The sequence below is a fragment of the Rattus norvegicus genome, chromosome 4 (genome assembly GCF_036323735.1).
Source record: "Rattus norvegicus strain BN/NHsdMcwi chromosome 4, GRCr8, whole genome shotgun sequence".
In the NCBI taxonomy this organism is placed as follows: Eukaryota; Metazoa; Chordata; class Mammalia; order Rodentia; family Muridae; genus Rattus; species Rattus norvegicus.
Window position 1 is genome coordinate 121,211,429 of NC_086022.1, and position 15,657 is coordinate 121,227,085.

Genomic DNA, 15,657 nt, shown 5'->3' on the forward strand with positions numbered 1-15,657 from the left:
CAAACTACAGTGTTCATCTAAACAGAAACTGGGCTCTAACCCGGCCTTCCTGATGAGTGGCAGGCAGAGACAATGAAGAGCTGTCTTGGTTGCTTTGAGCTGGTGAGCCCAGCCTGGTCTGGCACAGGATAGCCAGACGGAATCGTTCCTACGCCAAGAGCAGCACATGGGCCGCCCTGTACAAGGCTCTGAGCAAAGGGAAATGCGCATCCTCCTGTATTCCCCACAGCCCCTGCTACACAACAGAATTGTATTCCACTTGAGAGAAAAAGGAAGTAATGAAATTTGGAGAATAAATGGATCTCGGAAGTATTGTAATATAAGATGGGAACCAGACTCAGAAAGGTCAGCAGCATTCTCCCTGTCTCACAGGTGGCTTGTAGCTCTTCATGGGTTTGTGTACTAACATATCAGTGAGGGTGACTGTGGGTATTGGCTATGAAACTAAAGAGGGGTCTGTAAGAGGAGGCAGAGGGGTGGAAGTGGAGCAAGAGGGGGCTCACGTGATGTAAAAGCAGAAAGGAGGCCCCCGAGGGTGGAGGGCACAGGGGAAGTTAGAGATGAGAGAGAAGCAGGGAGAAGAATCAGAGGAAACAAACTTTGTAGTGCTGGGGACTAACCTCCGGGCACAGCACATGTAGGTAAACGCTCTATGGCTGGCTCACACTCAGGCCACACCCAAGGCAGTTGGTGGAGGTACAGTGAAGGCAGATCAGACATGTGGCGGGGTTGGTGGAGGTACAGTGAAGGCAGATCAGACATGTGGCGGGGTAACCTTGGGACGCTCCGACAACCGCAGTGTGGCCATTGTCGGCTTATAGTCAAGTTCAACTGCTAGGCCTGGAAAGCCTGCTTCACAACTGTAAAGTGAGCTCATGCACCGGCGGCGTTATCTCACATGCTGTTCTCTCTCTCTCGGAAGTGCTCCTAAGAAGTTTTCTTTCTCGAAGCTCAGCTTGGCCTTGCTGCCTCAGCAGCTGGGCTTTGGAACCGACTGTGCTCTGGCCACGTGGCCGCTGGAGCTACCTGATGTTCCTTCTCACTGGGCAGCACATTCGAGGTGGAAGTCAGGCCTCTGGTGCACATGAAGCACATGGAGGGCAGGAGGTCACAGCCTGGCTGTCATCCACTGAGAGACTCTCCACTACGACTTCATGTGTGTTTTTATTTTTATTTCTCGTGTGTATGAATGTTTTGCCTACATGTAGGTAACCACAGAAGTGCCTGGTGTTCTTGGGGGTCAGAAGAGGATGTCTGGTCCTTTGGAGCTGGGCTTAGAAAATGTGAGCTTTTATGTGGGTTCTGGGAACTGAATCCCTGTCCCCTGTAACCACTGAGCTATCTTCCCAGGCTCGTGACTTTATATCCCTCTCCCGGCCTGTCTCTTCTCTCCATGATAGGAGCTGGGTGTGGCCAAACTGCACAAGCTCCCGGGAGACAGATACTTGTCTCATGGAATAGACCACAGTACTAAGCAGAAAGGATTTTTCTGACCTCTTTCTCTATAGTCTGTATTTATGTCTTGCGTGGTTTGCGTCTGAGCTGCACCCCTCGTACTCCCAAAGCCTCCTCTGCACCCTACACCTGGTCTCCCACTGCCAAGGGATGCTGTGCCAGCACGTGGGCCTCTCTGTGGTCTATGCTGGCCTGGGTCCACAGCTGAGACTAACGAATCTGTTAACAAAACTATGTATTAAGCTCAGCAGTTGCCAAATTTTCCAATATTAGAATCATGTGGAGGGTTTCTTGCTGTACAGAACTGTGGGTGTACTGTCTCCCCGGCAGACTTGGACCAGGCATTTCTAGAAGGTTCCTAAATAATGCTGACTTCCAGGGTGTGTGGACCATGTTCTTAGAACCCTGAATCACCTTATTTCTAAGCAGTCGGTCTGTATCAACCTGCTCTGGGCAGAGGTGTGCTTTGTTTTGGTCAGACACTCCCACGGTGCTGTGCTGTGGACTTTTACAGCTGAACAGAAACACCAGCCCTAATTCCTGTGTGGCCCAGGTTTGTAACTCCAGTGCATGTGAGGCAAGGGAAGAGGATCTCAGGTTCGAGGCCAGCATGCGTTACACACTGACAGTCTTAAAAACAGCTGTTATTGTCTCCTTTCTGTTGCTATAGTGAAACACTTTAATCAAAAGCAACTTAGAGGAAAGGATTGATCTGGCTTATACTATCAAGTCCCAGTCCACCACAGAGGGAAATCAGGGCAGGAGCTCAGGCAGGAACTTGGAGCAGAAACTGTGAGGGGACTTTGCTGGCTGTGCTTCCACGGCTAGTTAGTAATCTTACACAGCCCAGGGTGCCGTCCACAGTGGGCTGCCCCTCCACATTAATTATCAATCAAGACCATCCCGCACAGTCAGGCCAATCTGATCTGGGCAATCCCTCCGTCCAGGCTTTCCTCTTAGATGACTACAGGCTATGTTAAGTTGTCAATTAAAGTTAACGAAGGCAGGAACTAACCAACAAGTAAACTGAAACCCAGCAGCCTTGGGACACTCGATGTCAATGGTGATGGTGTCCTTGCCCTGTTATCTGGTCTCTCAAGTACTGTCATGAGGTGAGGACACCATACCCTTGGCTCTCTTTTGAGGCAAGCCTTTACCTCTTATCTTGGGCTCCTCTGCATATTGAACGGTCTCAGTCTGGGACAAGTCCAGCTATGTGGTTTCCTGGGCCTCAAGCACAGATCTTATCCTTTGTGGTCCACACTATTGGCGGTGAACTCTAAGTTGCATTCACAACTCCCTTTGCTGCAGTGGACTCTGAGCTTCTGGAAGATGCTCATGGGGCCAGCTTTTGTCTCTGACCCGTAGCTCAGAGCACGCGCTTCTCTAAAGGAGAAGGTGCAGGAAGCATGTCCTACGGTACTCAAAGTCCTGCTCTCAAGTAAACACTTAATGCTTGATGGTGCAAGCCTCACTTCTGGCCTCTCAGTCCTCCTGCACTAAGATACACAAAGTCTCCCAGAGCAGCTCGGGTTACTAAGGCAAAGGTGGGGAATCTCACAGCATCTGGACTGAGGGTAACTGCTGCTTTTCTGTCCAGCACTCAGGCCCATTCTGCTTCCAAACTCCAGCTTCTAAGTCTGTTCAGTGCTCTGTGGCTTAACACTTTGCTTCTCAGCTCCGTGTCCCAAACCAGTTTCCTGGACAACTTGAGCATTGCACACACAATCTATGTTGTTACACCACAGGTCCAGCTTGTGTGTGTTCGTTCATTTGAGGGAGTCGTGACAGTTCTTTTTTAAAAAAAATCACAAAACTGAGAAATTGTACTAGTTTGAAAGAGATGATTTTCAAAGGCCAATGAGAAATTAAATGAGCACTTTCTTTAGTTGTATGTGTGGTGGTGGTGACAGAATTCATAGAATGTTCACCATCATAGAGTAGATTCTATCTAGTGTCATGGAGGGGCAAGGTTGACTGGCTGGTAGTTAGCTGAACAGGAAATGCAAATTCTACACATGCACGCACACCTCAAGTGCTTTCTCGCTTCCATTTACATGTGTGCAATCAAGCAAGTCCTGAGTGTGTGCTCTTTTCTTTATTGGAGATGCATATCCAATGCCTAAGAGATAGGAGCCTGTCCTGGTTCTATGAACCAGGGACCGAATGGAGGAAGAAAGCCTTCAGCATGTGAGAAGGGAGCTTGGACAGAGATGGGGTGCTGGGAGAGTCACGGGTGCAAAGAAGCCTCTCTTCATATGAGACCTTGCTAAAACCAGAGAGAGGACTGTGGGGCTCCAGAGAGACAGTGGGGTTATAGAGAGAAGACAGTGGGGCTCCAGACAGACAGTGGGGCTCTAGACAGAAGACAGTGGAGGTCAGGAGCCCTCTTTTGCTCTACATGAACCACAGTTGTGTGTGGACAGGTACAAAGCCGAGAGAAGATGGTGCTTGCAGGACACTGGGCCTCATCAGAACTCCATAGATGGTTTACTTTTAATGGAGAGAGTAACTGGGCAAGACAACAGCAGATTTTTCTATCTCAGACAGTGCTGAGTGAATACCAGGAACAGTGAGCCCAAGCCATGATGCCTTTCTTTCTGGCTGGTCTTCACTCTAAGGAGCACTACTGTGCCCGCCATCTTCATGCTCCCAGCCACAACATGTATGCTCATTCTTTATATACCAGGGCAAGACCATGCATTTTCTGGAGTGTTTTTATTAATGATTTGTGGTGTCCAGGGCCAGCAAGATGGCTCAGTGGATAAAGGTGCTTGCTGACAAACCTGATGGCCCACAGTGATCTCTATTAATCTCTATGATCCACAATGAGAAAGAGAGAACTCACTTCTCCAAGTTGTTATCTAACTTACATACACACTGCCCCGCCAACACACATGCATATGCAATGAAAAATTAGAGTACAAGATATTGAAAACAATGAAAATTTTGTTGAGTTTAGCGTTGTTCGATGGGTTGTTTCCATAAGATTTTGTGTTTAATTTTTGAGAATTGTGTGTACATATGTGTACCTGCTTGTCTGTATGTACATTATGTGTGTGTGTAGTACCCACAGAGACCAGACGAGGGTGTCAGGTCCCTTTGAACTGGGGTTACTGGTGGTTGTGAGGCTCCTGTTGTGAGTCCTGAGGACCAAACTCTGTAAGGGTAGCACATGCTCTTAACTGTCGAGTCATTTCTTTACTCCCTTTCCCCTCCGAGCCCTTCAAGCAGTCAGCACTCTGCCCACTGAGCCACCAATCTACCAGAGGACTCAGATTTCTTCCCAACCCCCTCCTGATCTGGGATTACTTCTCTACTGGTGATATGCAGGATCACAGGTAGTGTAAATCCAAACTCTGAGAGGTTACGGTCATAAATTCCTAGGGACAGGCATGCCATACCCATCTGCATTCAAGGACCTGACTCAGGTGGAAAACTCCTCCCAATTTCCAAGTTCTTCTGTGTCCTCAGAGGGCTATGGAGTCAAAGCTCTGGGTCACTGAGGTCACCAGGTCTCCTCAGGTTGCCCTCTTGTGGCCAGGACACGAGGTCCCTTTCCCTTGTCCCTGAAAATGTCCACTATTTCCTTCTCAGCCTTATGTTTATCCAGGAGTTTTGTTGGTTTTGGTTTCCTATGTAGTAAAAGTAACTGATTTTAAAAAACATTATTTGTAGTCTTCTCTAAGGGTTACTTTAAATGCATGTATGTATGCCTATATGTATGTAAACATGTACATATGTATATATATATGTATAAAGTTATAGATTTCATGTGGTGTATGAACGAGTGTGTGGGCACATGCACCTGTGTGGGTATATGCAGAACTGGTTGATTTGGATGTCCTCTTAAATTGCTCCCACCTTATTTACTTATTTATTTGAGACAAGGTCTTGCTAAATAGCCCTGGCTTGCTTAGAACTTACTCTGTAGATCAGGCTGGCCTAGAACTCATAGAGACCCAGCCCCTTCTGCTTCTTGGGTGTTGGGATTAAATGCACTGCCTCTCTGGCCTCTGTGACTGTGTGTGATAAACAGCCTCAGATCAGACACTGTGCAGAGTTAACGCTGTACTGTTAGAATATTAGGAACACCCCCAAGGACTTTAGCACTGCAGAGGGGAGGGGTGCTTGCCTTTTACATTCTAGCATTCTGCTCTTGTCCCCAAGATAAGTATTCCTAGAAAAGCCAGGAAACCATAGGAAGATGGGGAGCTCCACATGAAGACCTATAGGAAGCAGGAGACGCTGACAAGCAGACAGATCACAATCCTCCTCACAAGCAGACTGGCTGAATTAATACAAACCCCAGGTCTGACTGCGATCACTCCTGGCCCTTCACGTCCTCAATCTAGAACTTTCACACTGCCCAAGCTGAGCAAAGGCCAGTGATGAGGAAGGACATATAATACATTTTCAAAGAGATAAGATCATTTTAATGAAATGAAACCTACTGTGTGTCCATCTCCATTTGGTACCCCAACTTGAAAAAGTCTTGTGCCCCTTACCTGCCTGAGGCCGGGAGTGTTTAAGAGGCCACATTCATTGATATCTAAAGTGGCAGGCACAGCAGGATGCTCTCATGGGTGGATAAGTGACAGGCATGGTGATTTAGTAGAGCATCTGGGCACAGTGGCCACAGCATGATGTCAGGGTCACTGTGGAAATCTGGGAAGTGGCACAGGAAAATAAACCCATGAACTCGGAAGCTCCAGCTAGGCTGGGAGGAGGAACATCTCTGCCTAGGCTGTGGTCCAGCGGTTTCCGCTGCCAGCAGGGTCAGTGGAGTCTGAGCAAGGCTACAGAGGTCACCGTGTTGATGACTTGATATTTAGCTGGGAGACAGTGAGGCAGCCTCCAAGGAGGGAGGGCACAGTCCCAGGTCCTGCACTCTGAGTTGCCTCAGGCTTCTTTAGGATTGAATTTCTTTGATATTTCTGGTGGAAGACCAGTGCCATTGGTGTGAGTGTGCTAAAGGTTTGGAGGGTTACCAAAAAGCGCAGAAGAAGAGTTCTGGAATCGGCGCGTTTGGGAATTCACCACTACCACTGTTCTTCAGCCTAGTTTAAGGACACTTTGAAGCTAATGCCTACGCTCTTCCTTTTTTTAGGTGTACTGTTTCCATTGTCCAGTAGGTACAGTTTGGAAGAGCTGTCCCTGATCACCTAATCCTCGGGTAGTTTCAATAATGCAGCCATGTCTGATAGCCACAAAACAGGGAATCTCCAGAGGGACTCAAGAGGACAAAGGGTGTAAGAAGGACAATGGGAGGAGACAGCACAGTTTCCACTCTTGCTGAGTGCCGTGCTAAGCTCTGGGAGACCGCGCGCTTAACTTCCAATGGTTGCAATGTAACAGGCGAAGACAGATAAAAGGATGCTCATAATGGCTGCATTATTAGCTCTGTAAGGGAGCTGTGCTAAGGAACTCCACACCCGGAGGTGAAGGTGAGAGTTGAGGCTGGAGGAGGCTGGGTTAGGAAAGGCTTATGTGTGTCAGCTGGGGGAAGAGACTGAAGAATCATGAGAACTGGGGGTGGGGGTTGGGGGGAATGATGGTTACCATGGTGACCTGGATGCTTTTGGAGATAAGCTGTATTAGCTACTTCCCTTGTTACTGTGACCAAATGCCTGCCAAGCATTTGGGGTTGCTGGTCACATGGTGTTAGCAGTCGGTTGGCAGGAAGCAGAGAGTAGTCAGGGTGACTGGCCAGGTTAAGAAACTTCAAAGCCCATCCCAGTGACCCACTTCCTCCAGCGAGGCTCCACACCTTAAAGATTCCATGATTTTTCAAACCCTGTGTCACCACCGGCTGGAGACCAAATTTCAGACACACAAGCCTATGGGGGACATGGAGGCCACTGTAGGCTTCAGTTTGGGCCGCTGGAGGTCAATGGCACAGCCACTGGGGACAAGCAGGAGTGGGGATGATATGATGAGTTTAGTTTGGACATTCTGAGGGAGAAGCCTGCAAATGTGAGGCCTAGTGGTTTCCTGTAACAGAGCCTGGCCTGGTCCTCTGCATGGTCTCATGGCCATATGAAGTAGTGAGAGTCACTGAATTTAGTAACATTTTCTGCTGTGGAGAGGAGGGTTGGAGATGGCCTGGAGAATTGGAGGCACAGGGTACAGGGGTGGTGAGCAGAGACACTGGAGGACAGTCCGCAGGAATCAGGGGAATGCAGCACTTACTCAGGAAATGTTGGGACCAGGAAGCAGGGATGGGGCAGTAAATTCACCAGACACTGGCCAGCAGAGACTCAGAGGGGAAGGAGGTCAGGTGTGGATGGGCACATTGTGTTTTCAGAAAGGGTCTGGTGTCTGGCCCCGCTTTTTATATCCCTATTCTGGATATGTAGCTATTAAAAGGTTAAGGTTGCCTTGTCTGCCTGGGATGGAGACCTTGCAGGCTGTTGGACACTATGAACATGCAGCAGGGAGAGAGTGGCCTCATGTGCCCACACTTTATAAGTCCAAGGATCTAGCTGTTTCCTTAATGTGGGCTTGCAGTTCAGTTACTGGGTCAAGTGACATTTCCCACACTTGGAGGAGGGGTTGGGAGAGCGATAGAGGGAGGTTTGGGGACCAGAGTTCACAAAGACACTTTCTGTTAGTTTGAGGGCTGTGGGGTGTAGTCTCTCAGGGTGGAGGAACTGTCCAGAAACCTCTGAATGGGTCTCTGTGGAGAGACTCTCTTTCCTGCACACTACACTCCCATCCGGAAACACATGACTTCATCCAGCCCCACTCAGGATCCCTGAAGTGAGTGGTCAACACAGAGTTTGGAGGACACTTGAAACTCTGGGGTACAGGCCAACATTAAGTAAGAAAGGGGTGGGGCAGTCAATAACATCAGAAACAGGAGATATTTTCTGTCTCCAGGATCTTCTCTTACACAGGAAGCCCCTGACTTACCAAATGAGACCACATGAATACATGCTAGGTGCCTTCCCAGGCAACAGGGACTTAAACCAGAAAAACATCATTGAAAATTAACTTGAAAATTGCAAAACAATCCTGCCTTGGCTGACAATTCTTCCTGTCCTGAAAAGTTTGTTTTGGGGAAATATTTCCCACAGATATAAACCCAGCATCACACAATGTATCAATGGATCCCAACTCTAACCAACCCAGCATTGCACAATGTATCAATGGATCCCAACTCAAACAAACCCAGCGTCATACAATGTATCAATGGATCCCAACTCTAACCAACCCAGCATTGCACAATGTATCAATGGATCCCAACTCTAACCAACCCAGCATTGCACAATGTATCAATGGATCCCAACTCTAACCAACCCAGCGTCTCACAATGTATCAATGGATCCCAACTCTAACCAACCCAGCATTGCACAATGTATCAATGGATCCCAACTGTAACCCAGTGCTTTTGGATAATGACAACACCAGCCCTGTCTATGTCTTTTCCAAACACCAAATACAAATACTTTAATCTTTGCCTTCTGTATTTACATGGCTACACCAAAGGCTTTGCCATTGGTAGCCTTGCCCCAGTCCATGTTGGCAGTTCTGACAGCTCATAGAACCAAGATGACCAAGCCTGGATTATGCTGATTTGTACAAAAAATGCAAGATTTATCTCCTACTGCTACAGTTCCTGGTCCTTCCCCCAACCCCAACTGATGTACCTGGGGTTTCATGTCTCTTTGCCTTTTGTGGCCTGAGGCTGGCTCACTTACCACTGTGCAGCAGAGGGGCCAGAACCACCAGAGCAGCGCCAGGGCCAGCAGCAGGAAGAGGATCAGCAGAGCAATCGCCAGGATGGAGCCGTCTGACTACAGGGTGAGGAGAGGGTGGTCAGTGAGGTGGAACACTTGGGGTCTTCCCTTTCACCCTCCACCCAACGATGGGAGACTTGAGGCCTACATAAGAGCACAGCACATTGCCCACCTATCACTCAGGGTCAAGGCCGCACAACACACTCTCTTTAGCTGATTTTGGGATCATTCTAAATGATCCATTTCACAGAAGTGACTGAAGAATGCTCCTTTGTCCCCAAGCGTTGTCTCCATCTTGGGGACAAATTCTAGCCCCCAAAGGCTGGGTTCTGACCACCTTCTGGGTAATTAAAATGAATCTTACCCCCATACAAAGAAGTGTTTGCAACAGACTTCTAGGCTGTGGGTAGGAGGTCTAGAGTCATTAGGTCACATAGGAATGGGGACAGGGCTACTTCTGCCAATCTGTAGGTGAGGGTGGGGTGACTGTGAGGCAGGCAAGCCACTCCTGGGGCTGTGTCGGGTGGGCAGGCAGTGGGTCAATACTAACCACTTCCACACGTGCCAAGGTTATCCTGGAGATGGGCAGGGTGCATGGCCTGAGGTGCCTGTTAGGTTATAGCAAACATACGTCCCACGTGTCACCAGCTGTCTATTCCAAGACTGCTGCTTATGGAAACACCTGGGACCAGGAGTCTAAGTCCTTCCCCAGCAGCCACACAGGTGTCACAGTGTCCTGGTGCACAAGACACTGCTGTGCACATCAAAAGCCACCTGAGTGGAACTGGTAGCCCTACCTTTGACCTAAGAAAACAATCTGGGATATTTTCTTTGCTAATAATACAATTTAAAAAAAGACAATGGGGGGTTGGGGATTTAGCTCAGTGGTAGAGTGCTTGCCTAGCAAGCGCAAGGCCCTGGGTTCGGTCCCCAGCTCTGAAAAATAGAAAAAAGAAAAAAGAAAAAAAAAAAGACAACGGCACAAATTCTAAATGTAGCATTACCAAGCTATCAGCTACTATGCTGGAATGTGCTGTCAAACAACATTTAAACAAGAGAAATGATTCCTGGGATAAAGAGATTTCTGTATACCCAAGTCAAGAGTAAGAGGTAGAAAGAGTGCCTTTGATGTTTACTAACAACCTCAACAATAGCTTTTTGTGTGGTTTGAGGCGGGATTTCATGGACCTCAGGCTGGCTTTGAACTCACTATTTGACTGAGGCTGATCTTGAACTCTTGATCTTTTCATCCCCGCCTCCCCCAAGTGCTGGAGCGCCAGGATTATAGGCGTTTGCCCCACACTGGGCATTTTCACTGACAGATCCTTTACATGTTACATTGTGATGTTAAACCACCCTCACTGGCAGGTCAATTTGTCCTTTTTTTTTTTTTTTTTAAATCTGTATTTTCTCTTTTCCTTTAAAAATTTTCATAATGAGCATAGGGAAGCTTGTTCAGTGAGTGATCTGTGGGATCCACAGATGGGCTCAGGAGGAAGGAGGCTTGCAACCCAGCTGTGTGCCACCATGATCCTTAGGGAAGTCCATTCACAGGCCTCTCTATCAGGCTCTTGAAGCTGTCCCTCTCACACATCTACACAGGAGGGAGGCTGGGTGGTCTGTCCAGGGTGACCCCACAAGTTAGTGGCAGAGCCAGGATGTGAGTCACTCCTACTCTGAGAGCTCAATAGGGCTCTGGAAGAGGTTTAAAAGTTCCTTGGAACTCTCTGGAATGCCTTTGACCAAAAAGCCAGGGAACTAAAACACCCTTGGCTCCAGCTAAAAAGCCAAGGTTTGGGAATGTGGAATTGTCTCCCAAGGGAGCCAGGCCTTAGGCTCAGGTGCAGGGCCGGGCAGTCAGAGTGTGGGACAGTGAGGGTCCTCCACACCCAAGGCTGTAGCAGGAGGCCTCATTGGGCCAAGGCACTCATATAGAAGTCTGGAGCTGAGCATGCAGTGAGTGGCGTCAGCAAGAAATCATGTGTTAGTTAAGGGCCAGTCTTGTGACCTGTCTGTCTCTGTATTCTAGGTGACCAAGAGAGGGAAGAAAGCTGCTACCTCTGTATCAACCAATGACAGAAGGAGCACGGAACAGGAGTGAGGAGAGGACCAGGCTATCCCATACAAGCGATCACTTCAGGCCTGAGCTGGAATTTTCCTCTGTTTCCCCATAGCAACCAGCACGGTGAACATTTCAGATCGTAAACCTGTCTGCACTTGGAATAATAAGTGGCTTGGTTACCAAGAGGCTTATAAAGCTGTAGCCTTCCGTAAGGGCTGCAGACTACAGCTATTCACACCACACACGGCACCCTCCTCCCTCGTTTCTGCCTCAGATAAACCGAAGCAGAGGCTGAGACACTGCAGCACGACTCTACATTCCTGTGGAAGATGGGGCACTTTCTGTGGGCAGTGAGGGTGAAGGAGCGGGCAGAGGTGTGTGTGTGGGGGCAGGCAGACAACTTCTAAGGAAGATATCAGGGATGAAATGTGATGGCTGGCTCTGCTGCAGCCCCTTAGGAGTCAAAAGTCCCCCTAGTTGTAGTGGAGGAGGAAGAGGGGGTTTAGTGAGGAGCCCCTCCCCACATGCCAAGGCACAGATCAGGGTATTTAAATATCATCTTGTCCCTTAGAGAAAGCTGCTGCCTGGGTCCCATGTGCTTCCTGAAGTCATCAAGGTCACATAAATGTTGCTATCGAATATGAAACTCTGAACTTGGTTTTCTAGAGCTGGAACTAACAGTCCATCAGGAACTGGCACGCACTGCAGGCGTCTACTGTGTCCATACTCTGTGTTTAGTGGGCAGCTCAGGGACACAGGACCAACCAGCCCAGCCCAAAGTGCTCAGTGAGGAGGGGATCTAAACAGAGCAAGAGGTATGGGTTACTCCATGGCTGCAAACCCAGCAGGGAACAAAACGCATTTCTCCAAAAGCAGTAAAGTTCTCTTACTTACATGCTGATGGACAGATGATGACAGTGACAGGAATAATTACTAATATAGCTAATATTTACTGAACATTTACATATAGGGATTATCTTTATTCTTTCTGTGGAATATGCTAGCACATTTAATTCCTACTGATAATTTGATGAAATCTAAATTCTATTTTCTTATTTCTCTCACCTTATTGTTAAATATACCGAGGTAAGAAGATCCAGAGAAACTTGGAAAGCTTACAGAAAAGGCCATGGTTTTTGTTTGCTTTGTTTTGTTTTGTTTGTTTGTTTTTTTACATTTACTCGGAGTTTCTCTGTAGCTCAGGCTAGCTTAAGCTTCTACTCTTTGCACCTCAGCCTCATGAGTGCTAGAGAAGCCAGAATTCAAATGTGGGCAACCTGGCTCCTGCATATAACCAGAAGGCTCTAGCCCTTAGCAAGCTAACCTGGGCTGGAGAACAGTGTTGTGAAACCAGCACTTCACACCGGAGGTGACTCTGGGGTAGGCAGTGTACTGGCTGGTTTTGTGTGTCAACTTGACACAAGAGTCATCTGAGACAAGAGTCTCCCTTGAGGAAATGCCTCTGTGAGATCCAGCTGTAAAGCATTTTCTCAATTAGTGATCAATGAGGGAGGGCCTAGCTCATGGTGGGGGGTGCCACCCCTGGGCTGGCGATCCTGGGTTCTTTAAGAAAGCAGACTAAGCAAGCCATGGAGAGCAAGCCAGTAAGCAGCACCCCTCCATGGCTTCTGTGTCAGCTCCTGCCTCCAGGTACCTGCCCTATCTTAGTTACTGTCCTGGCTTCCTTCATTGATGAACGCTGCTATGGAAGTGTAAGCTGAATAAATCCTTTCCTCCCCAACTTGCCTTAACAACATGGTGTTTGATTGCATCCACAGAAACCCTAACCTGCAGGGGCAAGGGAAGACAGACTCCTGCTCAGAGGCAAGCACAAAGTTTGACTTGTGAAGGTGTGAGTGGGGATTTACATAGGGAAAGCTCACTGTGTTTGGAGTTAGGTGGAAGGCAACTGGATTGGCTCTGAGAGGCCACTCAGGGCAGATGAAGGACTGCGGCTTCTGTCCACACAGGAGAACTCTGGTTCGGTGACCTATGGTCAAGCTCGTTTTCTGGGAAATTGACATTGTATACACTGCAGAGTCACAGCGCATAGGGAGAACCTTAGGGATCAGACGCCAAAGGGCAGGCTATGGCTCCCAATCTGTCAGGCTCTTTATGGGTGACACTGGACAAGGACACTCTCAAACGCTTGCCTTTTAATAAAAACGCTTGGTGTTCATCTTACTGACCGTGGCCCACCAGTGCCTTGTGCTTTCTAGATTCTCCACAGGTCTGGGGCTCAGTGCTTCAGGCACAGAAGAAACTCAGTTGCTCTAAACCAGTCATTCCTTCTCCATCTTCATCAAGTTCCTAGAGGAAGATCCTCCTATCCCCACTCTTCCCCACATGCCAAGGGGCCGGCTCTGTCTATATCCAAGAGTTATCTGAAATGTTTCAGAATATATACTGGATTGTGGCCTGGCACTATAGAAGGTGCCCTGTCTTGTGTTCCCTGCCTTGCTCTGGGGCAGACTGCTTTGGGTCCTTCGTATCCAGCCTGTAACAGCACTCAGTGGTCTTGATTCACTCTTGGCCCATTCTGTTTTACATGACATCTGATCTTCAAGAAGAAGGAAGAGGAGGAGGAAGAGGAAGAGGAAGAGGAGAAGGCAGTGGCAGCTTCTTCCTAGAGGGCTCAGGGGCTGCCATTGCACACAACCTGATTGTGGACCAGTGTGTGCTGAGTCTTGGTCCTGCCTGCCCACCAGGCCTCTGTGGACACACTGAGGGCCCAGTGGGGCCATTTGGGCCAGTAACTACCCTCAGGTAACTGTGTCTGCCAGGTCCTGTCTTAGCTGGTTGTGTTAAGTTAGGCTATATCCTACTGGAAGTTATTACGTATTACAAATAACTTTTTTTTAAGGCTGTGCATTGTTTTAGAAGACTCAATTTTACAAGTATCTTTTGACTGCATTTTGAGGGAGAAGGATAAATGCACCTCCTGTATGGACCAGAAACAGTGCCATCTGTCAGGCACACCCAGCTATCACTGACGTCTTCCTGGGCAGAGACAGAGCCACCCTACAAGTCATTGGAAGTGAACTGCAGCTGCCAGGACACTTGGTTATATTAAAAATCATATTACAGAAACCAGGCCCAAGAAGTTATTAGACCCAACAGACCAAGGGAAGGGTGTAACTCCTTCATCTGGACTCCATAAAATGATGGATACGTAATTCTTAGCCGGTATGGCTCCACACCAATCTAATACCTGTTGTGTGTGTATAACAGGCCAACAAGTAAAGAGCTCCCTGATTGTCTGTAGACCTTCACTTGTCTGGGTTCCTAGCCATTGACATTATCTACTCTGTGTGACTGCCTGCCCATCCACCTGTTCACCCATTTGTTTCTGGACCTACAGCCACTATTTCCAGCTGTGAAGGCTGGCTCAGCCTTTCATTCCCAGCTGCAACATTGTTGCTCAGAGGCTGGGACTCCAGCAGCGCCCTCTGGGCACTGGTCCAATTCTTAAGCACACTTTTGGGATACTTCTGAGATCTCCTGACTCTGTTGCAGGCTCTCTAACTTCATTTGTGTTTATTCTGTAAACCATATTCATGCGTGTAGGTATGTGGTTGTGTGCTGTGTGATCTGAGAGTTAATATTAGTCATGAAGATTGACATAAAAGAACCTGCATTTGTCTCAGCTGGGTACCAGGGTCAGTGGGTTAGAAGACAAACTGCTGTCATGGAAACAGTTCAACTATGTGAATTATTGTTATTCAATGAGTGCGGACATTGGAGGAAGACACAAAGCTATTTGTCTATGTTTTTGGCATAGTATGCTCAAGACACTAGTGCCAAAGTGAAGCAGGTCGTCGAGGCACCAGCCCATTGGGGTATGCCTTCCAGCTGTGGAGGACTGAGTTTTTTCAATGAGCAATTTCAAGCCTGCCCCACCCTAAGCTCACAGAGCAGCCACGCCGACAGGTGGCAATCAATCCAAAGGCGAGAGGTGCTCATCTGTGCTTCTTTCTCAGGAGCACAGTCAAGTAGGGTTAGCATTCTCTGACTGTCAGATTCGACTGGCTTCTCGAAGCTCACAAAGTGAGGGCATCCTTTCTCTTCAAGACAAGAAGGACTCCCTCCCGTGGAATGGGCCTCAAGTTTGGCCGGTTGTTGGTTGGCTGTTCTCTCAATCTCTGCTTTATCTTTATCCCTGTACATCTTGTAGACAGGACAAAAATTTGGGGATGAAGGTTTTATGGGTGGATTGATGTCACCCTTGCTCCACTGGAAGTAGAAGTGCCCTTTCAGTCTCCATATTCCCTATTGGGAGTAGTCTCAGCTAGGGTCACCCCTACAGACTCCCGGAGCTTTCCTTGTTCCAGGTCTCCAGTTAGTCCCAGAGATGCTCCCCCATCGATTTCTGTTCTCACTCCCAGCTCTCCCCCACAT

General features: G+C 48.3%; 1 protein-coding gene across 1 annotated transcript in view; it reads right to left on the bottom strand.

Annotated features, from left to right (window-relative positions):
• The window catches only part of Antxr1 (ANTXR cell adhesion molecule 1), a 187,448-nt gene that overhangs the window by 63,327 nt on the left and 108,464 nt on the right, over window positions 1-15,657 (bottom strand). Inside the window, exon 13 of the mRNA NM_001044249.2 lies at window positions 9,159-9,254. Coding sequence (NP_001037714.1) covers window positions 9,159-9,254 — 96 coding nt within the window. The remainder of the gene's footprint in view (window positions 1-9,158; window positions 9,255-15,657) is intronic.